This window comes from Onychostoma macrolepis, chromosome 10, assembly GCF_012432095.1.
Source record: "Onychostoma macrolepis isolate SWU-2019 chromosome 10, ASM1243209v1, whole genome shotgun sequence".
Lineage (NCBI taxonomy): Eukaryota > Metazoa > Chordata > Actinopteri > Cypriniformes > Cyprinidae > Onychostoma > Onychostoma macrolepis.
In genome coordinates this window covers 21,132,675-21,160,001 of record NC_081164.1, presented here as the reverse complement: position 1 = coordinate 21,160,001, position 27,327 = coordinate 21,132,675, and the positions used below count along the sequence as shown (strand labels likewise).

The 27,327-nt window shown below is 35.7% G+C and overlaps 4 protein-coding genes across 6 annotated transcripts; 3 read left to right on the top strand and 1 right to left on the bottom strand.

The window, feature by feature from the left end:
• Positions 1 to 1,233: 1,233 nt before the first annotated feature.
• On the bottom strand, positions 1,234 to 3,732 carry LOC131548486 (caspase-7-like). Of its 2 annotated transcripts, none has more exons than XM_058789792.1 (4): positions 3,455 to 3,732; positions 2,591 to 2,754; positions 1,957 to 2,089; positions 1,234 to 1,867 (listed from the first exon to the last, which is right to left on the bottom strand). In XM_058789792.1, the coding sequence occupies exons 1-4, from the start codon at positions 3,672 to 3,674 to the stop codon at positions 1,554 to 1,556; spliced, it is 831 nt and encodes a 276-aa protein (XP_058645775.1). In that variant the 5' UTR covers positions 3,675 to 3,732; the 3' UTR covers positions 1,234 to 1,553. The 2 variants fall into 2 exon arrangements, with proteins under 2 accessions (XP_058645775.1, XP_058645776.1); XM_058789793.1 differs by having other exon boundaries at positions 1,234 to 1,804.
• Positions 3,733 to 7,884: 4,152 nt separating this feature from the next.
• dusp11 (dual specificity phosphatase 11 (RNA/RNP complex 1-interacting)) lies at positions 7,885 to 12,187 on the top strand. Of its 2 annotated transcripts, none has more exons than XM_058789391.1 (10): positions 7,885 to 8,013; positions 8,340 to 8,415; positions 8,507 to 8,582; positions 8,664 to 8,795; positions 8,950 to 9,073; positions 9,817 to 9,877; positions 9,987 to 10,033; positions 10,115 to 10,190; positions 11,063 to 11,200; positions 11,306 to 12,187. In XM_058789391.1, the coding sequence occupies exons 1-10, from the start codon at positions 7,944 to 7,946 to the stop codon at positions 11,592 to 11,594; spliced, it is 1,089 nt and encodes a 362-aa protein (XP_058645374.1). In that variant the 5' UTR covers positions 7,885 to 7,943; the 3' UTR covers positions 11,595 to 12,187. The 2 variants fall into 2 exon arrangements, with proteins under 2 accessions (XP_058645374.1, XP_058645375.1); XM_058789392.1 differs by having other exon boundaries at positions 7,888 to 8,013; positions 8,263 to 8,415.
• A 1,073-nt stretch (positions 12,188 to 13,260) lies between these two features.
• Positions 13,261 to 21,579, top strand: stambpa (STAM binding protein a). Its single transcript, XM_058789913.1, has 10 exons — positions 13,261 to 13,422; positions 13,940 to 14,154; positions 16,386 to 16,461; positions 16,570 to 16,665; positions 16,749 to 17,133; positions 17,229 to 17,353; positions 18,397 to 18,534; positions 18,638 to 18,750; positions 18,842 to 18,941; positions 19,865 to 21,579. The coding sequence occupies exons 2-10, from the start codon at positions 13,952 to 13,954 to the stop codon at positions 19,919 to 19,921; spliced, it is 1,293 nt and encodes a 430-aa protein (XP_058645896.1). The 5' UTR covers positions 13,261 to 13,422; positions 13,940 to 13,951; the 3' UTR covers positions 19,922 to 21,579.
• Positions 21,580 to 21,738: 159 nt separating this feature from the next.
• Positions 21,739 to 26,425, top strand: ess2 (ess-2 splicing factor homolog). Its single transcript, XM_058789911.1, is given in 11 exon segments — positions 21,739 to 22,124; positions 22,509 to 22,527; positions 22,530 to 22,676; positions 23,135 to 23,221; positions 23,500 to 23,669; positions 23,765 to 23,882; positions 24,087 to 24,217; positions 24,323 to 24,425; positions 24,555 to 24,664; positions 24,856 to 24,971; positions 25,782 to 26,425. Coding segments are annotated over 11 exon segments (1,410 nt in total). The 5' UTR covers positions 21,739 to 21,998; the 3' UTR covers positions 26,065 to 26,425.
• Positions 26,426 to 27,327: the final 902 nt, after the last annotated feature.

Here is a 27,327-nt window from a genome sequence, read left to right as displayed (position 1 = left end):
AGAATTTAAATAATACTGTCAGTGTCAATTTATTATTATTATTTTTCAGGGTACACTGTAAAAAGTGATAAGTTGACTTAACTTAAAAAAATTGAGAAAACCCGTTGCCTTAACATTTTTAAGTAAATGATCATTTAAAAAATAAGTTAAGTGAATTGTCAAGTTTTTTTAATTATTATTTACTTAATAGTTTTAAGGCAACGGGTTTTCTCAATTTTTTTAAGTTAAGTCAACTTATCACTTTTTACAGTGTAGGCATTATTTTATTCATATTTATAAATAATAATAAATATTTAATTTATAGACTAATTAAAAGCTATTTTTTCTCACCACTTTATTTGAACAATCAGCAAAAAGTGATCATTTTGTGACACAAAATATTGAGTTTATTATTTGCTGAACTTTGTGGGCCTTTTAGATGTTTATCAGTACCTGCTTATCCTATACGAATGTAAAACTGTAAGCAGACTTCATGCAGATTGCTTGTTAGCATTAACATCTGTTATTCCTGATAAAATACTCTTGGTACATCCAGATCCTGTCCTTGACGTCAAGAAGTACTTCAGTAAAATGATACACGTCTCTGAGGTTAAGATGCTCATAGATAATTATTGCAGGTCTTTCTGGTATTTCCGGTAGGTAGAGAATCACCAGATATTTTTCTGCATATCAGTCTGTCCTATTCACATACCAGACATTAATGTTTCTTAATTTTTTAATTCTCTCACCTGTTCACCAGTTATTGTAATGTTTTCAACGACTTCTATGTCTCATCATGCAGAGCCAAAATGTTCAAACTTCTTTTTTAATTATTGTAAATCTAAAAAAAGCATCTGAGTTTAAAGTATGACTAAAAACTATTTTAGGTTATGCAGTAAACATACCGAACAACTCGTAAGCACACATCATAGCCATCACTCTACACACAGTTAAATGAAACCTGGCATTAGTGTTTGTGACCAACAGGCCATGTTGAAATCCTGCATGTCTGGACTGGTTGTCAACTCACATCAAATGAGCACTTGCTTGAGTACAGAGCGTGTAATAAACACTCACAGTACAGTAAATATAACAAGGGCAAAGTATGAATATGACATAACCTGGGCATGACTTCAGTTTCGAATTCGATCAGGATTATGATTACACAAGTGTTTCACAGAAATGGTGTTTCATTAATATTCTGTTGCAATAGAGTTCATACTGACTGATTTTTCATTTAGTTAGACATTGTGCTTCAAGAATTGTCCAGTTTAGGTTTTATTTGAATGTCACATATAAATAATACAGATAAACACTTTCAAGATTTATATATAAATATAATTTTTGATATTTTCTTTCAAATGAAACGGAAAATGATTGTTTTACTGTAGGAAAATACATAAAAGAAAGTAGCAAACACCGCACTATAAAACAAGTCACATCCTGCACGTTTCCCAACACCTCACTTCCTATTGCCCGTACGACTTTACGTGATGCTATGTTATCTCATCAAATGAGATAGTGTGATATCTAACATGAATCAGTTTCTCCACATATTCCCAGTCAGTCTCTGTTCAGCTGATGGAGCTCTTCCGTGATCTGTTGGGTTCATCGATAAGCTGCATTGCTGCAAACGTCAAGCTCAAATCTTCAGCTGCTGCCGTCTTTCTGAACGGGAAAACCTCTCTGGTAAAGCGGGTCACAAAACACGGCATCTGCTTCTTGCCGCCCAACACTTTCCCTCTGGATTCAAAGTTGTAGGCCACCTGGTAGTTTATTCGAGTCAGGAGTCTTGTGATCTCCAGATCTGGACCTCCTTCATCTTCTAGCAATTTACAAAAGGTTTGAATCAACTCTGAGCCAAGAGGATGCATGAATGCACCGTAACCTATAAAACAAATGAACCCGAGTGAGGAACTGAAGAGATTGTGACTTTACAAACTATGCAAACAATGTGATGGAGTTAATAAATCACACCTGGAGATGTGGCGTACATGACTGCTGTGTCAATAGGAATGGAAAACAGCTCGGACATGCCGTTCTCTTCCTCTGAGAATGAAGAATCTGCCTCCACCTCCACACCTCCATCCAATTCACACCCTCGGCAAGCCTGGAGAGCAGAAAGATATGATAATCATAAACATTCAGTTACTAGCTTTAAGAAAAATATACAGGTAAAATTATGAAATAATATCAACTCAAATCAACATAACATTCATGCATGGATTTTTTTCGATGAGTAGCCATGCAATAAGCAGAGGGAAACCCCCCAAAAAGCTGTATATTTTGTATTTCCTTTTCATTTCCTATGGTGGGCATGTGAAAGAGTAAAATTTTTTTATTTTATTTTTATTTTTTTCAAATCATGTCATTTCAAATTTTTGTGTGTTCACTTTACAATTGCCACAAACGTCACCATTTAGATGAATTTTAAACAAAAAATAAGCACAACTTTTAGGCCTTAAATGGTTGAGCAGCACCAGAGAGTCAAAGGAATTCTAAAGTGGAATGTAATGTCAACACAGCCATCAATATTTGCTGAAGTACAGGATCTTATGTAAGAGTAGGAGTAAAAAAGGTTTGTCTGTGAGAAAGTTTTCATAAAATGTACCTGGATCAGAAAGAGTTTGCTCTTGTCTGCCATCGACGGGCCTCCAAAGTAGCTGTAGATCTCGGCCAGTTTCACAGCACATCCGTCAGCGCCAAACACAACACCCTCCTCACCATGACTGGATATGACACCCACAAAACAGTCTTTCACCGTCGTCTTGCTCTCTGAGGATGGAGGGCAGTGTTAGTGAGTATTCTGAATGCATTGTGAAAGTTACATTCATGTTATCCAAAAAATGTAGGCTACTGTGATTATCTGCAGTCATAACTGTCATTATAATGTCAGGACTGATTCATAATGGCAAAATCTCTTCCGTGCAAACCCATTGACCCATTGAAATGAAAAAAAGAAAAAAAAAAGTTGAGCAAAATTTAAAAATTTAAGGCAACCAGCTTCAGCAGATTTTTGAGTTCTCTCAACTTTTTGTTGTATAAACATAAAACAAGAAGTTGAGAAAACTCAAAAATCTCCTAAAAAAATAAGTTGAGAGAACTCAAAAATCTGCTGAAGTTTGCTCAACTTTTCTTTTTTTTTTCAAACTCGTTAAATATAAAAACAATAAATAACTCATCCATAAAATATTTTTTTCTTTGTATATATAGAATAATCATTGTTTTTCAACTAGACTTTACAACAACAATACTGGGTTAAAAAGAGGTCATGTTAGAGATTTTAGAGAATTAAAGATGTTAGAGAATTTCATTTTAATCTGTATTTGCTGATAATTTACTGTTAAACATTAACTTAAGGCGATGTTTTTAGAGAAGGTCTTATCACATAACATGAAAATATCACTGCCGATACGAAACAACAAATTTTATTTTGATTTAATAGGAACATCAGTACATGATGGGCTCACATTACCTGCTTTAAATGCTTTATAGATCTCATCTGCATTAATGTCCATTCTGATGTCCACAGAGAATCCAAGCTTGCTGAGGATTTTGTGAAGTCGTCGATTGTCTCTCTTCACACCATTTCTCTTGTTCAGCTGTTTATCTGAAAAGAAGTTCTCCACAGACACTATCAAAGCCCTGTTCTTCACAGTCTTGTCAGCTGTGTAAGGAAAATTACAAAAAGACATGGTCTTCTCTTCTGTCAAACTCTGAACTTAAATGCAATTGAATTGTGTCAGAATAAGACGGATGAGTCCAATTGCATATATACTCTAGTCCAGGCCTTATTTGCATGAGCTCACTTCCCCTTTTTGGAGAAAGCCACTCCTAGGCAATACCTTTGTGTCATCATCTCTGTGATTATACAATGTCTGCCAACCTAAAAGAGAATAAATCTTTCAGGTGTTTTTTTTAGGCATTTACCCTTCGGGGTAGTATATTACTATTATTATTATTTTTGGAAATAAATCTGTTTATAGAGATTTGTAAAAAAGTTTTACAGCACACTGTAAAAAAGAGTTTTCAAAGAAAAAAAGATTGAAGTACATTTTACAAGGAAATACATTTCAGTCATTCAACTTAAAAATGTGATGTTTAATTCAATGTATAATAACATGCCTTCTCTTTGTAATTATTTGTGAAAACGACTAGCAATTTGAACATTGTTTCCTAAATCCTACGCTATTTTTTTTTTCCAGTGCATGTCTTGGCAACAAACAAGCTATCGAGTTCCTTTAACATATTGATCAAATGTTGTAACACTATATGTGGTAAATTGTCTTAATGGGAACTTGCATTAAATAGCCAATTATGTGGTTTATGACAAATTTAAAAATGATTATAAAACACTTGCTTTTTGTTTTGGCCAACTTAGAATACATGCATTTATAACATAAAACATGTGACAACTTAACTAAGCAAAATGTGACTGAAAAACTATAACAGATATTACAAATATCTTTAGTTTGGATAAAAGAATTAACAAAAAAAAGTCTAATTTAAGGCAACCAGCATTACTTCTGGAGAATACAAGCATTTGTGTTCCCAGTCTAATTTTTGTTTTAGCTGAGAACATATGAATTTGTTTTAACTTTTTTATATTCAGTCCAACTAAAAGACATAATCTGGAGTTCACAGCTATAGACTAAACTGGATACGTGTGGTTTGGTAGCATGCATAGCTATCTTCAGAGGACCTTTCCCTTTGATAATGTTACACTGCATTCCCCTTGTCTCAGACTTCCTCACTCTTATCACTTTGTCTTCTTTCCTGGTACAACCCGAATTCCAGAGATGTTGGCACGTTTTTTATATTTGAATAAAATGAAAACTAAAAGAATTTCGAATCACACAAGCTCATTTCACATTTGATGCCTGCTACAGGTCTCAAAATAGTTGGGACGGGGGCATGTTTACCATGGTGTAGCATCTCCTCTTCTTTTCAAAACAGTTTGAAGACATCTGGGCATCGAGGTTATGAGTTTCTGGATTTTGGTGTTGGAATTTGGTCCCATTCTTGCCTGATATAGGTTTCCAGCTGCTGAAGAGTTCGTGGTCATCTCTGAAGTATTTTTCGTTTAATGATGCGCCAAATGTTCTCTGTAGGTGAAAGATCTAGACTGCAGGCAGGCCAATTCAGCACCCGGACTCTTCTACTACGAAGCCATGCTGTTGTAATAGCTGCAGTATGTGGTTTTGCATTGTCCTGCTGAAATACACAAGGCCTTCCCTGAAATAGACGTCGTCTGGAGGGGAGCATATGTTGCTCTAAAACCTTTATATACCTTTCAGCATTCATAGTGCCTTCCAAAACATGCAAGCTGCCCATACCGTATGCACTTATGCACCCCCATACCATCAGAGATGCTGGCTTTTGAACTGAACACTGATAACACGCTGGAAGGTTTCCCTCCTCTTTAGCCCGGAGGAGACGGTGTCCGTGATTTCCAACAAGAATGTCAAATTTGGACTCGTTTGACCATAGAACACTTTTCCACTTTGAAACAGTCCATTTTAAATAAGCCTTGGCCCACAGGACACGACGGTGCTTCTGGACCATGTTCACATGGCTTCCTTTTTTCATAATAGAGCTTTAGCTGCATCTGCAGATGGCACGGCGGATTGTGTTTACCGACAGTGGTTTCTGGAAGTATTCCCGGGCTCATTTAGTAATGTCAATGACAGAATCATACCGATGAGTGATGCAGTGTCGTCTGAGGGCCCGAGGACCACGGGCATCTAGCAAAGGTCTTTGGCCTTGTCCTTTACGCACAGAGATTTCTCCAGCTTCTCTGAATCTTTTGATGATGTCATGCACTGTAGATGATGAGATTTGCAAAGCCTTTGCAATTTGACGTTGAGGAACGTTGTTTTTAAAGTATTCAACAATCTTTTTCGCACTCTTTCACAGATTGGAGAGGCTCTGCCCATCTTTACTTCTAAGAGACTCTGCCTCTCTAAGACATCCCTTTTATAGCTAATCATGTTACAGACCTGATGTCAATTAACTTAATTAGTTGCTAGATGTTCTCCCAGCTGAATCCTTTCAAAATTTCTTTCTTTTTCAGCCCTTTGTTGTCCCCGTGCCAACTTTTTGGAGACCTGTAGCAGGCATCAAATTTGAAATGAGCTCATTTAGTGGATAAAAGTGGAAAATTTCTCTGTTTAAACATTTATGTTCTCTATGTTCTATTGTGAATAAAATATTGGCTCATGTGATTTGAAAGTCTTTGTTTTCATTTCATTCAAATTTTAAAAATGTCCCAACATTTCCGGAATTTGGGTTGTATAAAGAATCTAATTCCTACTGTCTGCGGGTTTCTATATAATGTTCAGAAGAACACCTCATCTGAACTAAACAATTATCAAAAGTTAATATACAAAAATAAGCACTGGCCAACAGATATTATAATAAATAAATTGTATCATATTTGATATCCAACCTCAAATCAATTATTTATAGGCAAATAGTAACAAGTTCACATGTGGAATTATGCATAGCTCTAGAGAAACATTCCTTTTGATTACGTACATTGCAGCTTTCCCTATGTGCCAGACTTCCTCAGTCTGTCTACCTTAGAAACACCCAAGTGTTTCCTGGTGTGTGAGAGTTAAATTCTTGGTTCTTCTGCCATAGACAGCATTCAAATAATTCAAGTTTATTCATTAGGTTTACTCATAATTTAAAAAAAAAACTCAAAATAATGTCCAGAGCCATTTACTTTATTCATGCTTGCGCTCTAAAATATATAAACATAACACATTTTTCTGAAATATATGCATGCATGTATGTGTATTTATATATACATAATAAATATACACAGTACACACACATATATTATGTAAACAAAAACTTTTACTTTGGATGCGATTAATTGTTTGACAGCACTAATTAATATATATTAATGATTCATTTATTACTCGATTAAAAGTGTTCAAGGGATAAGGTGAGTAGTAGGCCTATAGGCCGACCCCGCTCTGTAGGCTGAGCTTCTATGGTAGGCTACCGAAATGACTGGAAATTCATTTACACCCCTTTAAACATTTTTATTTGTTTTTTATGTACAAAAAAGCCCATTCGCACCAATCATAACTATATCCGTTTCCACACCAACATTAAACATTCTGTTTATTATTTATAAATGTGCATTGTCTGCAGTCATCTGCCACTTTAAATCCACGATTGTCTAGCAGTGTTTTTATCGTTTATCTGGGGGAAAAAAATTGTTCTAAAAGTGATGTCAGTGATATTGTTCTGTTTGTTTTGGACTCATCAAAACTTTGTAGTTATATGGTGCGAACAGCGCTTGACATTTTTATAATTGGTAGACAACGGTCATTTTAGCGGCTGTTACACAAAAATATTCCACAAGTAGAAAACCTTGAGTGACCATTACAGTGTTGCCAACTAATTTTCTGGGGAAGTTGCTAAAGTAAGGTCAATTTGTTGCAATGTCATTGCGCAATGCCGTCATCACATTTTAGGCCTTCTTTATTGTGGACAGGATAGTAGAGTGACAACAGGAAAGCATTGGGTGGAGAGAGAGGGTATCAGCAAAGGACCTCAAGATGGGAATCGAACTCGAGTCGCCGTGAGCGCAGTTGCACTGTATGTCGATGCACTAACCACAAGGCTATTGGCACCAACAATAACAGTTAACTTAATACGCATGATGTGTGTACTGCTAGGCATCTTTGCTGTCCTCTTTTTGTGTAATTTAGATGGAAAATGTGTGCCTTTTTATCATTTGAATCACTTAGTTAAAAGTTGCTTAAAGTTGCCAAATAAATTTTAAAAATAGCTAAATTTGTTGCAATGTGCTTTTCTAATAAAAAGTTGCTAGGGTAGTCTGAAAAGCTGCTAAATTTGGCAACAAAATTGAAGCGCTTCAGTTGTGGTTGGGATGCAGTTGCACCTCCCGGCCTGAGCGCGGCAGCAGAGCGCGCAGCTCCCAGCAGATGAATTACGTCAGAGGAGTGTGTGGTACTCGACTGTTGTCGGTAACGTGGAAGTGGGAGTCTTACAGAGGTAACTTAGTGGTTTACTTTTCAGTAAAATGTATTATTCTTTATTGTATTTAAATATAATATATGTTATGATTGGATACGGGGCTTGAACACGCTTAAAGAGACTGTTTAAACCTAAATCTGTTCAATTAAGTTTGTTTTGGCAATACGTTTGCTGAAAGTGAAACCAAATTCTGATTCTTATATATGTAACAGTTCATATCTGAAACGTAAGTTAATCAAACTAATTCATAAATATTTTATGTTTTAGAGTTTGTACGAATTCTGCTTACGGTAATGTCAATCATGAATGGGATGTAATCAGACATAACTTATCTGTTTTGCAAGAGTGTATGGCATTGCAAAGGCCAAGCAGCTGCTGTGAAGACATGCCTGCAAAAAAGAAAAACACCGTTCCTGACAGGTTAGCTTTTATAATTTGACTGGTTTCATAAGGTTCATTAATTAAAGTTAAGCTTTAAGGACTGTTTGCTGAAGTTGTGTGTCTCCTTTAGATGGACAGACTATACAACGGTGGGTAAACGAATCCCTGGAACTCGCTTCATCGCTTTTAAAGTTCCCTTAAAACAGGTTTGAAGACATTCACAAATCCTCCACCTGTTTGAAATGTGCATGAGAGTTTAGATTTAATTGCAGTGCTTTCTGGTTTAGTCTTTCAGATATCATTTAGCGCAATCAGAAGCCTTTGGACCGTTTGATCTTGTGCATTTGTTGGAGAAGGAAGGACAAGAACTGGGTCTCATCATTGATCTGACCTTCACAACTCGCTACTACAAAGTAGAGGTAGGAATTACAGCCTAAATAAACATCTAACCATATTGTCTCCTCATGAATGTGTAAACATCTCCATGCTGGAAGATCCAGCTTGATGAGATTTTGTCAGGCTGGAGGGAAGTTGTACTGATTGTCTCTAAATGTGTGATTGTGTTTGTGTCAGGATTTGCCAAACACATTGTACCACCTGAAGATCTTCACAGCAGGGCATGAAGTGCCAAACGATGCCACGATTCTCAAATTCAAGAAGGCCGTCAGACATTTTCTGCGTGATAATGAAAACAACGGTAAATTTTTAATGGTTAATTAAATCAATCTGAAATCAAAAATGGCTTTCTTAAGTCGGTACTGTTTGGTAAGCTTTTATAAATGTCTTTTATGCTCACCAAAGCTGCATTTATTTGATGAAAAATAGTCAAATTGTGAAATATTATTACAATTTAAAATAACTGTTTTCTATTTGAATGTATTTTAAAATGTAATTTATTTCTGTGATGCAAAGCTGAACTTTTAGCATCATTACTCCAGTCTTCAGTGTCACATAATCCTTCAGAAATCATTTTGATATGATGATTTACTGCTTATGAAGCATTTATTATTTAATATTAATGTTGAAAACAGTTGTGTTGCTTAATATTTTTATGGATTTCAGGATTCCTCGATGAATAGAAAGTTTTAACAGCATTTATTAGAAATGGAAATCTTTTGTTACATTACAAATGTCATGTTTGATTAATTTAACGCATCCTTGCTGAATAAAAGTACTAATTTCATTTTTTTGTTATTAAACAGTAGTGTACATGTTCCTCATCATATAGTGAACAATTCATCAATGCACGTTATGAAAAATGATGCTCATCAAAATACAAAAACTTGAAATTCGGTTCTTTTTTTTTAATGTCCCATCCTAATGTTTAATAAAACCTATTTCACTGAGAAATGTCATTATAGATGTAAATTAGTTTGCAAACATTGTTTTATGTTGAGTTCAGCTGGAGTTTGTTTAACAAAATACTGGCTTTTTTAACAGATAAGCTGATTGGTGTTCATTGCACGCATGGTTTGAATCGCACCGGCTATTTAATATGTCGGTGAGTAAAATAACTTTTTGCTCATTTTCCATATTTGTGATCCATTAACTTTGTCTTTAGATGAGCTAGTGTATCCAGCAGTTGTCACTTTGTGTATATTGTGTCATAGATACCTAATCGATGTTGATGGGATGAACCCCCAAAAAGCGATTAATTGTAAGTATGCTCACTTAAACTTACTGTATGTATTTGCATGCTTTTAGATATTTTTATTTGAATGCTCTGATTTCTTCCAAGTATTCAATGAATCAAGGGGACACTCAATTGAGAGGCAGAATTATCTTGATGACCTGAGGACAGGGCCCATAAGAAGGTGAGCTTATCTACATGCCATTAGAGCCCAGTAAAGCACACTGCATTATATTTAATACATAAATTTCTAATGCCTCCAAATTATCAACATGATTAAAACTGCTGCACAGTCTACTACATGCCTTCTACCTTCTGATTGATGGTTTAAACCTTTTTAGCAATTAAAAGGCCTTTTAGTAGCATTAATGTTCAGGTCATAGTACACTTTGTGAAATCTTTACTGATTTTTAAAAAGTAAATGTAAGAACTTTTATATTGTACATAATATCCAAGATAAACATTTACTGGGCTGAAACAACTTATAGGTACTTGATTATTCATACACCTTTTTTTTTTCTTTTTCTTTTTTAAGAAAAATCGTGTTAAAATATGACTAGCAATAATGATCTTCAGTCTTTTAAGAAATGTTTGTTTGTTCATCTCTTTATCATCATTGTATTGGATTGCATTATGTTTTGCCTGCCACAATAAAAACTACAGAGTTTTGATCATAAAACTAAGCATTAATATCACCTTAGTAAGACAACAAGTGATGTTTATATGTATTTTATGTAAGTAGTAAGTTGTGCAGTTACATAGAACTCTTTGATTTACATTACAGGTTATCAGAATTTCATGTTTTTGACCATATAAATATCAGCAGCTTCACCAAATTGTATATTTGGACTCAGTTTTTCCTCCTTGATTATGAGTTTCATATTTTCACTATGTCCTACTAAATGAGCCATAAAACCCCTGATGTATCGAATATGATACAAAACATAAAATACACATGCAAACTTTTTTAGATTTTATTTCATAATTTGTCTATATATAGGACTATTATTGCACATGTCAGGCTTTACAGTGTGAACTTTGCAATTCTGCGTGCAGTAATGAGGGCATGGAGGAACCAGACCAAAAACCCGCCCAGGGACTTGCAAACGAGCCACGAGATGATGCTCCACCTCCTCCTCATCATCATCATCATCATCATCATCAAAGGGAACAGCATAACCAGAATCAGTTTTTGTATGCTCAAATCATCAAATCTTTAGACAACATGAAATCAAAACAATCTTTTTTTTTTACTGGATGAAAGCTGTTTCTTTACTCAATCTCACAATTTCTCCTCAGACCGTTTCACCAGAACAACAGCATGACTTGGTTTAGGCCACCTGAGCACCAGCTCTTCCGTCCGCCCTTGATTCCTCATCCACCTCAGGGTGTGAGACCCTGTTTTCCAAACCAGTCCTTCAGTGGATTCCACTTCGGACATTATCGACCTCCACTTCCCTCCTACAGGTTTGGTGAGACATACCACAATCCACACGAGCCTCCAGGGGGATCCACGAGACCTCCAGGGCCTCACCGAAAACCTCGACATAGACACAGGAATGGTCCGTTTGATAGGACTCCTCACTGAAACCAAGGAGACTTCACATGTTCAACCCAAACTGCTGGACTGTGCTTTTTCTTCGCCGGAGTAAATGAATTTGATCTCCTTAAGAGGTTGACTGTTTTATTAGACTCTGCTAGCTAATAATATTACTAAGTTTTGTCGTGGTTGTCTGTTAGTAGGTCATTTTATCTAGCAAATATAATTCACGCACATAATCTATAACTGCTGCTGATCTATCTTTCCTTTAGTTTTAAATGAAGTGAAATATTAAACACCATTGCAAGTGCAAGTTACAGTTGTTTTATTATCTTATTATATTTTACACATTTTGTATTAATTTTTTTTATCAGTTAAAATATTCTGGCTGATGTATGATCTATTATTTAGGCTACAAGTTTACTTATCAGATGTTCTCAGTGATCCGAGAGAACTTTTGAACAGGATGAAGATGTTTGTTGAAATATAATTTTTTTCCATTTAGTACTGCCCTTCGGAAGCAACAGAAGATACTTGCATGTTTCCCGGAAGACAAATTAAGTACAATTTACTATGATATTCAAATTCAAAAAGTTTTCACCCCCTGGCTATATATATGAAATATACTGCTGTTTTTTTTATGTTGTGTGCCTTAATTTCTGCTGGAGGTCATGGACATCTTGTTTAGACACATGGCATCATGTATTCTATCAAATACCAACAGATAAAAAATCAATAAGTGACTGACTCTGTTAGAAATCTTATAATGGGACATGTTTGGATCTTCCAACCGTACAATAATCCAAACACAAACCTCAAAAACAACACAAAAATGGGTCACTGAGCACAAAACCAAGCTTCTGCTGGCCATTCCAGTCCTCTGACCTGAACCCTGTAGAAAATGAGTGAACTGAAGAGAAGAAGCACCAACATGGAGCTGGGAATCTAAAGGGTCTGGAGTGATTCTGGATGAAGGAATGGTCTCTGATCTCTTGTCAGGTGTTCTCTAACCTCATCAGGCATTATAGGAGAACATTTAGAGCTGTTAAACTGGCAAATGGAGGTTTCAAAAAGTATTGAATAAAAGGGTGCCGTTAATTGAGGCCAATGTGTATTAGAGAAAAACATTTATTTCATAATGATATTTCCCCCCCATTTTAAATTCTTACTATCCAATGAAAGGTTAGATTTTTATTTTTTTATTTTTTTAATAAAAGATCAAAAGGATTAACAATGCAGATTAATTTTCACAGCCGCCTTTGATCATATTTACCAAGGGTGCCAATATTTTTGGCCATGACTGCACATAGATAGATGGATACATAGATACATAGAATACAACTAACCTTGCATTTCTCACATTGGTGTAATTTGAATCTTCCATTTACACCTATATATCTTTATTCTATCTTTATTTTAAAATCTAAATATTTTTTTTGTGTGTGTTGTTTTTAAATGCAATGCAATTTTACCTCGAAATAGAATTTGCAGGCAATATTTTGGTTAAAAAGATATAAAACACTGCCTTTCTGTGTAAAAATACAATTAAAAGCAACAGCATTAATATACTATTGTGAAGGTACATTAATTCGAGTTTCATCATCCTGAAGGAACGTACAAACCTCATAGTGACAGAAGCACGAAGCTCTAAAAATATGCTTAGAAGTGCTTCGCGATTGGTCAATCTGAGGCATGACTTCACCGTCAGCTGACGGCAGGGGGCGGGGTCTTTCCATACGATGCAGGAAGTAATATGGTATTACAGTTAATATGAACACTACAAGCTTTGTTTTCACAATGTCTAAATATGACGAAAATATATGAGATAAAAACATCAACGCATCTTTGAAAGCGTAAAGGAGTGCGGTGAAATCAGGTTGGAAAGTTATTTTACCTTCACGCGAGACTTATCTTGCTATCATTGTTTGTTGCCGGTGGTTGGCCTGTCAATAATGGGTGCCACCAGACTCATTTAAAGTAAAAGTTTAAAGTCGAGTATCGTGAAGTCAGCATATTATTGTGCATCTGTATATATATTTAAATTACATAAAAGCGTATTTTGACATATTAGCAATGTAAGTTATCAAAGTAAATGAATTGGAAAACAAAATATCAAACCAAGTGACATTTATTTTATTCTACAACAACAACACCTGTTCCAGTTCTGAGAAAAGGCCATTTATTGCCATATTTTACAGTAACACTTGATTTCATATTTTGATGTCTAATGCAATGACTTTCAGACATTTTAATGCTTTTTGAATCCCCTTTTTAGAGTATCAACTTCATTACCTTACATGTTAGTAACTCCACCCAAAGTAGAGTTTTATTAGTCAGTGTACAAACAGTGTAAACTCAGTGCAGTATGCTGAAAGTGTGTTATTGATCTGCAGGCAGGAGCCATCATGTCTGAGCACAGTGACTTCAGTCTACCGTCTGAGGAGAGGGTCCGCGCTCTCACCAAGCTGGGCAGCTCTGTGGACGTCAGCGAGGACGTGCCTCCCCGCCGGTACTTCCGCTCCGGGATGGAAATCATCCGAATGGCCAATATCTATGCAGAGGAGGGGAATGTCGAGCATGCATTCATTCTTTACAATAAGTACATCACGTAAGTACAGCAAGAGCAGCCTGGAAGTGCCAAATGCCTAGCATGTTGGTTGTTGATTGCACATATCAGAAACATCAATCACTCTCCTGATGGAAAATTTCCATTAGTACAGTACAAAATAGGGCCTAAACTCTTAAAGTCAATATTTTTTTTCTTTTTCAGCTACTGATAAGTGAAAAGAGGTGCTTAACTTTCATAAAATATTGATCGTCAATGTCAAGAGGTCAAACTAAATGTTATATAAGCTGAGCTGTTTTATGTTCTATTTATTTTATAAGATTTGCAATTTTTGCAACCCTATATCAAAAACAAAATTTAGGATGTGTAAATAGTTTAAACTCTGATTTGACTGATTTTGCTATTTATTACAAATAATTAGAAATAAACATTAAATGCACTTAAAAATTAAATTTTTAAATTTGATCCCCTGCTGATTTTGTATGTTTGCCCACTGACAAAGAAATGATCAGTCTATAATTTTAATGGTAGGTTTATTTGAACAGTGAGAGACAGAATAACAACAAAAAAAATCCAGAAAAACACATTTAAAAAAAAATTATAAATTGATTTGCATTTTAATGAGTCAAATAAGTATAGGTCAGATGTTTCTTGTAGTTGGCCACCAGGTTTGCACACATCTCCGGAGGGATTTTGTCCGACTGCTCTTTGCAGATCCTCTCCAAGTCATTAAAGTTTTGAGGCTGACGTTTGGAAACTCGAACCTTCAGCTCTGTCCACAGATTTTCTATAGGATTAAGGTCTGGAGACTGGCTCGGCCACTCCAGGACCTTAATGTGCTTCTTCTTGAGCCACTCCTTTGTTGCTATGGCCGTGTGTTTTGGGTCATTGTCATGCTGGAATACCCATACATTTTCAAGGCCCTGGCCCTGACGGTACATGGCCCTGTCCATCGTCCCTCTGATGCGGTGCAGTTGTCCTGTCCCCTTAGCAGAAAAACACCTCCAAAGCATAATGTTTCCACCTCCATGTTTGACGGTGGGGATGGTGTTCTTGGGGTCATAGGCAGCATTCCTCCTCCTCCAAACACGGCGAGTTGAGTTGATGCCAAAGAGCTGGATTTTGGTCTCATTTGACCACAACACGTTCACCCAGTTCTCCTCTGAATCATTGCCAAACTTCAGACGGGCTGTACATGTGCTTTCTTGAGCAGGGGGACCTTGCGGGCACTGCAGGATTTCAATCCTTCACGGCGTTGTGTGTTACCAATTGTTTTCTTGGTGACTATGGTCCCAGCTGCCTTGAGATCATTGACAAGAGCCTCCCGTGCAGTTCTGGGCTGATTCCTCACCGTTCTCATGATCATTGAAACTCCACGAGGTGAGATCTTGCATGGAGCCCCAGACCGAGGGAGATTGACAGTTATTTTGTGTTTATTCCATTTGCGAATAATCGCACCAACTGTTGTCACCTTCTGACCAAGCCGCTTGGCGATGGTCTTGTAGCCCATTCCAGCCTTGTGTAGGTCTATAATCTTGTCCCTGACATCCTTGGACAGCTCTTTGGTCTTGGTCATGGTGGAGAGTTTGGGATATGATGGATTGATTGCTTCTGTGGACAGATTTATACAGGTAACAAACTGAGATTAGGAGCACTCCCTTTAAGAGCTCCTTACCTGTATAAAAGACACCTGGGAGCCAGAAATCTTGCTGATTGATAGGGGATCAAATACTTATTTGACTCATTAAAATGCAAATCAATTTATAACTTTTTTGAAATGCGTTTTCTTTTTTTTTGTTATTCTCGCTCACTTTTCAAATAAATCTACCATTAAAATTATAGACTGATCATTTTTTTGGCAGTGGGCAAACGTACAAAATCAGCAGGGGATCAAATATATTTTTTCCCCCACTTTATAGGTATATTTTTATTGTTATGAATATACTCATAAAAATAGATTATTTTAATGATAAAAATATTCTTATTATTTTGCTTCCATTTTTGAAAAGCTTCCTTACATTTTAACACCATGTGTTATTTATTTTATTTACTAGAAATAAATTTCTTAATATACTAGAAATAAGCATTTATTAAACATCAAAACTAAATATATTAAAAATCATATTAATAAAAATATAATAAGTTAATATAATACTATGAAATATTATATAAATAATAAATATGTATAAAATATTATTATTAAAAGATAACATTTGTAAAATAATAAATAATGTTTTAATAAATAATAAATAATGCATTTTACTTCCTTTTAGGTTGTTTATTGAAAAACTTCCTAAACATCGTGAATACAAAACAGCCAACATTCCTGAGAAGAAAGAAACAATGAGGGTAAGATGTGATTTTCCTCTTGCTGGGGAAAGTTAAAGCATTATAATGCATGCCAAATGTGAGAGAATAACTCAAGCTAATGAATATCCCTTATTTATTCCATGCTAGAAATTAAAGGAAGTTGCTTTTCCGAAAGCTGAGGAACTGAAAAAGCTGCTTCTCAAGCAGTACGACAAAGAAAATGCTGAATATCTCGTCCAAAAGGTGGGTTACAGAGCTTTCTTAAATGATACCCACAAACTAGTTCAAGTAATAGTGTTTATTGATGGGTGTGTGACTCCTGGCAGCAAGTGGAGGATGAGGCCCAGGCTCGAGAAGTGGCCAAGCAGCGGGAGCAGGACGCCGAGAAGCAGAGACTGGCCGAGCAGCAGCAGCGTCAGCGCGAGCAGCAGCAGCGTCAGCGCGAGCACGAGCAGTTCAGTGCCTTTGAGGAGAGGATCCGCAGGCAGGAGCTGGAGAAGGAGCGCCAGCGCGTCGTGCAGGAGTTTGGCATCCCGGCGTCACCCAGCTCTCCCCGAGATCTCCTGGTGTCTGATGTACAAGGACCTCCACAGGCCTCGTTTTCACCTCCCACGAGCCCTGGAGGAACCCCGAACCACGTTTCTCAAACCTCACCCCTCCCAGCGTTTGACCGCTCACTGAAGCCTAGTGTTCCAGTCAGTGCAGGACACAGTGAGGCCTCTCAGTTTGCACTTCCTTGTTCATTGCTGACCTACATGCATTACAATTGTCCAGTCGTTAAGTTGAGATTATATGCGTTTTCTTAGGTGCGCTGGTAAACGGCTTGCGGCAGCTCTTTGTGCCGGCCGAGCTGTGCCAAAGGTTTTTAAAGCTAGCAGATGCCAACACAGCACGGGCCGTGGAGACCTGTGGGATTCTCTGTGGCAAGCTGGTACGTCCAGAACATGCTCAGACACATGCAGACTAAGTTTTTTCATTTTTGCTATCCATTTTGGTAAATCCCACTTAAACTAGGCTATATTTCAGTCAAAATCTAAAGAAAAAAAAAAAAGTAAATAAAGTCTATTTTTATGCCATTTAGATTTTTTATTATAATTTTTTTTTTCATAACAATAAGCAGATTTTACCACAAAATTCTTGTTCACGTAATGGCTTTTGGACTGTTTATGTATTAATATGGACATTTTTAATACAGAGAAAACATTACCGTAATTCCATAATTTTTAATTAGCCACTGAAATTAGAGCTAATACAAAAAATATTGTCATAATGTATTAATCATTTACTATTAATAATATAATTTAAGCACATCTTTATTAGCACATCTTTATTGTAATATAAATATTAAATTATTACATTGTATGTATGCATGATGGTAATATCTCTTATACTACCTTCAATGTCTTAGTTCATTTTAAAAAATTGATGATAAAATAATAAAATAAAATTGGGGCCATTAATATTTTTTAAATGTCTCTTATACTCAATAAGGCATTTATTTGATCAGAAATAAAGTAAAAATAGTAGTTTTGTGATATATTAAATTTAAATAACTATTTGTATAAATTTAAAATGTATGAGATTATATTTATTATATTTTTAAGATTATATTTACAATTATCATTGAGCTCAAATATTAATAATGGATATTATTATTATTATTATTATTATCATTATCAGGATTGATAAAAGTTTTTGCTGCTTCTTGTTTTTGTAAAAAAAAAAATCTGGATTCTTTGATGAATAGAAAATTCAAAAGAAAAGCATTTGTTTGAAATTAAAACTTTGTAACATTTTAAAGGTCTTTACTGTAATTTTTGATAGAATTAATGCATTCCTGCTGAATAAAAGTATTAATGTCTTTCAAAAAAATGACAAAAAAAACCCATCAAACTGCAACCTTAATAACATTTCTGAGGAAATCCGTATTATGATGAGCAAATCACAAAACAGTTTGCTTGTCTTCATCCACAGATGAAGAACGCCTTCACAGTGACACACGTGATCGTACCCAAGCAGAGTGGAGGACCAGATTACTGTGACACTGAGAACGAGGAGGAACTGTTCCTAATCCAGGATCAGAATGATCTCATTACACTGGGCTGGATTCATGTATGATGTTTTCTGTATAGTCACATGACTTTTTTTAACAGTATCACTGTAATTATGTGTCTTGAGAATAATCAATCTCTTTTTTTTTTTTTTTTTATAAAAGACCCACCCGACCCAGACGGCCTTTTTATCCAGTGTGGACCTGCACACACATTGCTCTTATCAAATCATGCTTCCAGAGTCTATAGCCATTGTGTGCTCACCTAAATTTAATGAGTACGTTTTTAGCTATATGCCGTGTTACTTGGTTTGAGTGATAGTTAGCACGCATATCAGAAAAATAACAGTCTGATAATTTATGCTCCAGGACTGGCTACTTTCGGTTGACAGACTACGGGATGGACGAGATCTGTTCCTGCAAACAAAGAGGATTCCACCCGCATCCAAAGGAGCCGCCCCTCTTCTCTGTGAGTGATACCTGATTAGTGAATCCTAAATATTAAACCTCAGTACTTCAAAGAATATCTTATCCAAAAAATTAAAATAGGCTATCCAAGATATAGATGAGTTTGATTCTTTATTAGAACAGATTTGGAGAAATATAGCATTACATCACTTGCTCAGCAATGGATCCTCTGCAGTGAATGGGTGCCGTCAGAATGAGAGTCCAAACAGCTGTTAAAAACATCACAATAATCCACACCACTCCAGCCCATCAATTAACATCCCGTGAAGCAAAAAGTTTCTTTGTAAACAAATCCATTATTAGAGTATTTTAACTTTAAACCATCGTTTCTGACCGAAATAACCAGTCTATAATCCATAATAACACTTCCACTAGTGAAAAAGTCCATCCCCTGTTGTTCCCTCAGATCAAAATCCACCAAAGTATTTGTTTTAGAACTGTTATGGACTGATTTTTGATTGTAAACTGTGCATTGATCTGTGCATATTTCTCTCCTGATTTAAATGAGACGAATTTTTCACTAGAGAAAGCAATTTTATAGAGTTTTATATGTAATGATGGATTTGTTTCTTAAAGCATGCAGTTTTTCATGTCATTAGTTGTTAATTGATGGACTGGGGTGGTATGGATTAGTTGTGGATTATTGAGATGTTTTTAACAGCTGTTTGGACTCTCATTCTGACGGCACCCATTCACTGCAGAGGATCCATTGGTGAGCAAATGATGTAATGCTACATTTCTCCAAATCTGTTTTGATGAACAAACAAACTCATTTACATCTTGGATGGCCTGTAGGTCAGTAAGTTTAAAGCAAATTTTAATTTTTGGGTGAACTATTCCACAAACTCTATTTGATTGATCTACTTTGTCCTTCAGCTTTATGTGCACTATAATGAAGGTTTTGCGTCTGTGTTTTGTGCTCAGGCTAGTCAGCACGTCACCATCACAGACGGAAGTGTGACCGTGATGGATTTGCGGTGATTTCATCGCTTCTGCTTCAAAATACGTGCCTTTGCGCTTGACCTCACAACGGCTTGCCAAGAAGCTCCTAATGGGCCAAGAAGGTCCCGTGCTGAGCATTTCTACAAAACAAAGACACTGGGCCTCCATTATCACATCTTAGCAGTCTATATTTATTAGTTAATTCTGTTATATCCAAATGTGACCAATAAGAGCTTAAAGTTGAGATGTGTAGTTTCCAGCACTAGCAGCATCAAATAAATTTGCAAAAAGTTGTGACCTCAAGAAAGTGTAATGGAAAAATAGAAATGCATGGCTTCTGTGAGCTTCCATTTGTTTAAAACTAGTTAATTCTATTTGATGCTGCAGAAATTACACACTTCACTTTTAAACACCTGTGAATATTTCAGTGTCCACTGCAAAAAATGATTTTCCAATATAAGTATCTAAAAATTTATTTGAGAAACAAAATAATCTAAGTCTCATTTTCTGAAATAAATTATCAGAATTAAGTGAGTTTTTGCTTAAAACCTAAAAAATGCCAATTTTATACCTAATTGACTTCTTTTTTTTTTTTTTATTGCTTTAAGCATAAATTCACTTGATTGTGATACATTTTTCATCTTAAATAATTTTCGTTCTCAAGCAAATATGTCTTGATTTAAGAACATTTAGATATTCGTGATGGTAAAACAAGTCAAAAACGCTAAGTAAGAAAATAATTTTTTTGCAGTGTTGTCTTTGCCATTCCATATTTTGGCCTTTTAAAGACTGAAGGCTTAATGATATGGTTCATGTGCAGGATCACATAAGCCATCCACTTAATAGCACACTGCTGTTACATTGTATTTAAATGTGCAGTTGTTTTTAGCTCTGCCTCTGGTCATACTGGAAATGTTTCAGATCTTTATGTTAATTAAAAGATCCTTGTACGCCATTGCAACCAGTTTCAGACAGACTGGCTTCTGTATTCAGCGTAACACATAACAGTGAAACAGCTTGCTTTCTTTACGTCTGACTATGATTTTGTTAATCTCTTACAAAAATAGCTACTTTAATATGTATCTGTTATCATGAAGGCAAATGATTATTGGGAGCAAAGGCAAATTTTCACTTTCATGTTCTTTCAGCCAAACATTTCTCTGTTGCTTTCCATAACATTAAATGTGTTGTTAGTCTTAATGCATATTTTGTATATAATTTTCATTTTTGGGGACTCTGAAGCTTTGCATTATAGTTAAATGCAAACATATCTTCACTTGAATATTATCTGCTAAGGCAAGACACTACAGGGAAAACCATTGTTTTGCTCAATTTTGGGCTATTTTGTTTCCATAACGTTTTCTTTCAGAGTACCGGAAAGAAAATATCCAAAATTTAAGGGTTTATTATTTTCTGTTATGGACATTTATGCATATGTAGGCATATTTAATTGTGTATAATGTATCATTTGCATATTTAGACATTACATTTCAGAAGTTTGTAATACAAAATAATTGTCTTAAACTACTGTAATTAATCAACTAGGGAAGTATGGTGATATCTGTTAGTTTAAATGTGTGAAAATTAGTTCACCTGTGGTGTCTTGTCTAAGTTATATTAAAGGCTTTGAAACGTAGCATTCCTCCTTTTATTGCACTTATGGACTGAAATAAACGATATGTTTATTGCTTACCACGTTCACTGAGGTAATGCGCTATTTAAGTGTTTACGTGTACTAGAAGTGTTAAGCTGCTTAAGTCATTAAAGTTCATGTACAGTACAAATAAGCGGCAAAAACAAACGCGGTCGCTATTCAATAGGTGGCGATGTTTCATTGTCCAGCGCCGGAAATGATGCGCAGAGGAAGACGCTTTTCCTGCGTGTGCTAAACTGCTGTTATTAAATAGATTTTCGGATTTTTTGATCAAGTTGTGGTTAAAATTAACATTTATCGCGAGCTATCGTTAAAATAGGCAACAGATACGTTTTAAACACATCTTAATGGCATTTTCTTTAGAAAAACAGTAGTTAGCGTACAGGCTAACGTAAACAACGTCTTGCGCAATTGAACTTTAAATTACTGTAAAAGAACAGTTTGTCCTATTAAATTAGAAATATGACAGAGTCCAAAGAGAAAGCTTTGAGTCTGAAGTCTGATGTTACTACAGTCGCTGTTAGGAATGATGTGAAAGAGACTGAGAAACCGAAGAGGAAGATTCTTGATGAAGATGAATATATAGAGGTAAGACAGTCTTATATACTGTATACAACAGGCGATTTTCTGACATAATTCATTGTATTATACATAATCATTCAATAATTTGTGTTATACCGTTTTAATGATCATGTGTTTTGAAATGTGTTCCTTGAATACACTTTGTTTGACTTTAGCTTTGGTTTTCATTATTATTTAAAAAAGAAGAAACAAAAAAGACGGTGACCTTCAGCACCACAGAGTTTACACAAAATACCAAACCTCTGGACAGTTTTCAACATACAATGTGTATACAGGAACAGCTGATTTGAGTGCCATGTTTCACCTGTAAACAACATGCTTATATCTGCTTAAATTCTTCTGCCTTGATTTGCTAATGACACGCATACCTGTCACAATTTTTTTCTAAAGAATTTGGAAAAGATCATCCAGAGGACTTTTTCCCAGATGTCTCCAAACTTCAAGCGCAGAAGGATTATCTGGAGGCAGAGGAGAATGGAGATCTGGAGCGGATGAGGGAGATCGCCATCAAATACGGGTCTGTGATGGCTAAATACACCCCACGAACCTATGTGCCCTGTGAGTGATGTTTCGTACTGTTTGTGATTAATACTTAAAGGAATAGCTCACCCAAAAATGAAAATTTCCTGAAAATATGCAATGGATCCTCTGCAGTGAATGGGTGCCATCAGAATGAGAGTCCAAACAGCTGATAAAAACATCACAATAGTCCACAAGTAATCTACATGACTCCAGTCCATCAATTAACGTCTTGTGAAGCAAAAAAACACATGTTTGTAAGGAAGGTTTAAAGTTAAACTGCCTTTATAATGGATTTGTTACAAACACACAGCTTTTCGCTTCGCAAGACATTAATTTATAGAATGAAGTTGTGTGAATTGTGATGTTTGCATTCTGACGGCACCCATTCACTGCAGAGCAAGTGATGTAATGCTTAATTTCTCCAAAACTGTTCTGATGAAGCAACAAACTCATCCACATCTTGAATGCTTTTAAATCATTTCGTTCCCATTTAGACACGACTCCCTCAACATTTGAGACTCCGGATGGTCGAAGTACATCACCAAGTTCACAGAGCAAACACAGAGCAGCGAAAGAGGACGGTAAGTGACTGCTGCTAAAACTAATACATATCATCTCTTACTCATTTGATTAATTAAAGTACATTATCAAAGTTTTTTAGTATTATTGTATTTTTTAAATTTAAATGTGCAAACATGGCACTATCAAATTACACATGCACAAATTTGCGTATTTGAATTTTTAAATTCTTGTTTAATTTTTCTTACTAGCTTTTTACAGAGGGGATTTTGGGACTTTGTGAACCTCCCTTTTGGAATTTTAAAGATATATGCTTTGTGCGTTCTGTGTTATGTTTCAGGAAAAGATGCTGAAAAAACAGAGGGAAAGGATCTTCCGTCTCTGGACCGTTTTCTTGCTAAAAACACGAGTGAAGACAACGCATCCTTTGAGCAGATAATGGAGCTCGCGGAGGACAAGGACAAGCTGAGGCATGCGTGGCTCTATGAGGCAGAAAATGAATTTAGAGAGGTACAACACAATAATAGCTACTACGTATCATTGAGTTTTGTATTGGTGGGTCTTGTTTTGAGTTCTGACCGTGTTTATTTTTCTATCATTTAAAGAGGCATGAGCAGAACCTCGCTCTACCGTCCACAGAGAAACAGGCTCTTGAGTGCACCAAGGCAGGATTGGAAACATGGCAGTACAAGGCCAAAAATGCACTCATGTACTACCCTGAAGGTAAGTTTCTCATTGAGGATCTGCATCAGTATATTAATACATAATACTCTCTGAGGCATGTAAATGAACTCTTAATAACTTTATTATGAGTAGAGAAGGGTGATATTTTGTATTTGCTGGTGATAGAAAATTTGGTGTCATTTTAATATGTATATGGCCAAGGAGCCATACGGTAAATTGCATGTTTATTTTGTTTCCCAAAAGGTGAAAAAGATGACACACTGTTCAAGAAGCCACGGGAGGTCCTGTACAAGAACACACGGTTTGATGTTGACCCCTTCTGTAAAGCCCTGAACAAATCACAAATCCAGCAAGCTGCTGCGCTCAATGCACAGGTAACGGTGACCTCTGCATCTTATTGATCAGCATCAGATCATAAATCAATTTCATGAAATATGACTAAATTAATAGCATATTTCTCTGCTCTGCCTTCTGTCTAGTTTAAACAAGGTAAGGTTGGTCCAGACGGCAAAGAGCTCCTGCCTCACGAATCCCCCAAAGTGAATGGTTACGGATTTGAAGGAGAAGCCTCACCTGCGCCTGGTTAGTGCCACAAATTTTTGGATTCATTTGAGTTTTAGTTAGTTACTATAGTTAGTACACAATTCATAAAGTAACTTTAACCTAAAGTACTTGTGTCATGTTTTCCTGAGTGGCTTGTTTGTTTTTAAGGTGTTGCAGAGTCTCCTCTGATGACCTGGGGTGAGATCGAAAGCACTCCGTTTCGTCTGGATGGCTCGGATACGCCACTTGTGGAGAGAAGTCACGGTCCATCGTTCAAGGTCCAGTTCATTTCTAATTAGAATGTCACTTGGTTTCATTCACTTGAAAATTTGAGTTTTATTGATGCCCAATTTTATATAATCAGAAAAAAATCAGTGTGTGTTAGATGGCAGTGTGTGCTGTGTGTTAGATGTATTGTCCAATATTTTAATAATAATAATGAATGGTTGTTTTTATGGATGATTTCCAGATTCCAGAGCCTGGGAGAAGAGAGCGGTTGGGACTGAAAATGGCCAATGAGGCTGCGGCAAAAAACAGAGCTAAAAAACAAGAGGCGCTGCGCAAAGTCACTGAAAACCTCGCAAGGTAAAGAAAAATAGTCTGAAATTTTTGCACTTTTTTTCTAGGTTAAACAACGTTTTTTATTATTTGTAATTAAAAATGCAGATTAAACTACAGAAAATGAAAAATTTACACATTTTAATTATATTATCAGGATAACAATTTAAGTGAAAAGTAAATGTAAAAAGAAATGTAAAATTAACAAGATATTTCATACGTCTTAGTATTTGGGTCCATTTTGCTTTATTGACGATCAACCACAAAGTATATTAATATGTTATGTCTTTCATATTTTGTATCATTTCAAACCTTAATATCAAAACCTATATTTTATTTTCAGAATTCCAAAACTTTATTTTAACATTTAAATTAAATCCAAGATTTTCAGTGTAGTTTCAGACTAGTGGTTGACCGATATATCGGCAAGCCAGTTATATTGGTTGTTATTTGACAGTTTTTAATTTTCGTCGTTGGCCATTACGTTTTTGTGTTTTATTTTGACAATGCATGGGACCTTTATTTTGACAGTGCTGAGATCGTCAACTCAGGAGCACATGATTACTACTTGCACTAATGGCTTCAGTATCCCTTGCTTTTTCTTTTTTTATTTGTAAAAATATCGGTCAACCACTATTTCAGACTTTTGACACTGACACTGTATTTTTACTATAAGTGTTTCAATATAAAGAGTTCCAGCGGGGGACAGAAAACACAGCCATGTAAATCATATCTCTATAACTTAAAAAAGAGAAACTTTGGCTTACACATGAAAATTAGCGATATTCAAAACTGCATTTATGTTGTGTACTAAATGATTATTTATATGTATTGCAGCCTCACTCCGAAGGGACTGAGTCCTGCAGCGCTGTCTCCTGCCCTTCAGCGTCTAGTAAACAAATCATCCAGCAAATACACCGATAAAGCCCTGAGGGCGAGCTACACCCCGTCACCCGCACACAGGAGCATGGGCTCTAAGACTCCTCTCGGAGGCCTGGCCACTTCCTCCAGCACACCAACACCCGGGAAAACCAGAACACCGGCCACACAGGACCCGGCCTCCATCACAGACGACCTCCTCCAGCTGCCCAAGAGGAGGAAAGCCGCGGATTACTTCTGAATATACAGACTGAACAAAAACTCTAACATGGGCAGGGTCAAATATTTATTGTTTTTTTTTTTAATTGCATCTTTTTTTCTTTTTTACTTTTGTAAAACTGTGAAACTGAATTAATCATCTTTTTCTTGGACTTCATTCTATAAGGAAAAAAATCTGCAACTTAAAACACCTACACTGTAAAAATTTTATTTTATTTTTTAGCTAGCATATATCCAGTTTTTCAGCATCATTGACATAAACTGGTTCAATCAGTCCATTCAGTTCTTTCTTAGTCTTGATTTGTTTTGAACAAAACCGATTAAGTCCTCCTGAAGTTTTATGATCAAGATCTTAGGGGCACAATAAAAAGGTGTTCTACAGATTTGTGTGTATTCTTTCACCGTCTGTATTTTACAAGATTCAGTTGTTAAATCCATCTTTAGGTTGCATATATGCAGACAGACTCTTTTAGTGAACTTACTATAACACAATCTATAATTTCAGGGTTTGACAGAAGAAAGGAAGTCATGTCTTTTTTGTCATTAAGACTGGACTAACACATTATATGATGCTGGGGCAGACTCTAATTCTTTTCTTGAAACTAAGTTTGAACATTATTTTTGTAATTAATATCTGTTTTTCAGTCACATGTTTTATATGATGTAATTGTATATAATCTATGTTGGCCAAAACAACACATTAGTGTTTCATACTGTTTCGTTTTACTGTTTATATTTTCAGAAAAACCCATAATTGACTATTTAATGCAGGTTTCCACTGCGACAATTTACCACATATAGTGTGACAAGTTTTGCTCAATTTGTGTTTAATGAATTGAAAAATACAACAAATATGTGCTGATTTAGTGCTCAAGAAACATTTCTTGTTATCAGTGTTGAAAACAGATGCTCTGCTGAATTTATTAAATTTTTTTTTTTTTTTAGAACAGTGATATTGTTTTTTCAGGTTTTTTGATGAATAGAAAGTTAAAAAGAACAGCATATTTTTGAAGTAGAAAAGAAATGAAACATAAATGTCTGTAGTGTCGTGTTAAATAAAAGTATTCATTCTTTTAAAAAAAATAAATGTACTGGTCCCAAACTTTTGAACAGTAGAGTAGCCTATATGAATGTATATACAGGGTTTTTAGGCCTTATAGAGCTAACTATATTTCTTATCCTAGTCTTGTGACCGGCTGCAATAAGACAGATGTGCTTAAAACACTTTTGCTTCCAGAGTGTAATATTCCATGAAACATCCGTGTGAACACTGAGACATGAAGGA

Bases quoted from the DNA above. Each gene is read 5' to 3' on its own strand.
- stambpa (XM_058789913.1), top strand. From the start codon at position 13,952: ATGTCTGAGCACAGTGACTTCAGTCTACCGTCTGAGGAGAGGGTCCGC. The intron at 16,462-16,569 runs GTAAGATGTGAT...ATTCCATGCTAG, and splicing joins AGAAGAAAGAAACAATGAGG to AAATTAAAGGAAGTTGCTTT. The intron at 18,751-18,841 runs GTACGTTTTTAG...TTTATGCTCCAG, and splicing joins TGCTCACCTAAATTTAATGA to GACTGGCTACTTTCGGTTGA.
- LOC131548486 (XM_058789792.1), bottom strand. From the start codon at position 3,674: ATGTCTTTTTGTAATTTTCCTTACACAGCTGACAAGACTGTGAAGAAC. The intron at 2,755-3,454 runs GTAATGTGAGCC...CTCCATCCTCAG, and splicing joins CTATAAAGCATTTAAAGCAG to AGAGCAAGACGACGGTGAAA. The intron at 1,868-1,956 runs GTGTGATTTATT...TTTGTTTTATAG, and splicing joins CATGTACGCCACATCTCCAG to GTTACGGTGCATTCATGCAT.
- dusp11 (XM_058789391.1), top strand. From the start codon at position 7,944: ATGAATTACGTCAGAGGAGTGTGTGGTACTCGACTGTTGTCGGTAACG. The intron at 8,583-8,663 runs GTTTGAAGACAT...TTTCTGGTTTAG, and splicing joins TTAAAGTTCCCTTAAAACAG to TCTTTCAGATATCATTTAGC. The intron at 11,201-11,305 runs GTATGCTCAAAT...ATTTCTCCTCAG, and splicing joins CATAACCAGAATCAGTTTTT to ACCGTTTCACCAGAACAACA.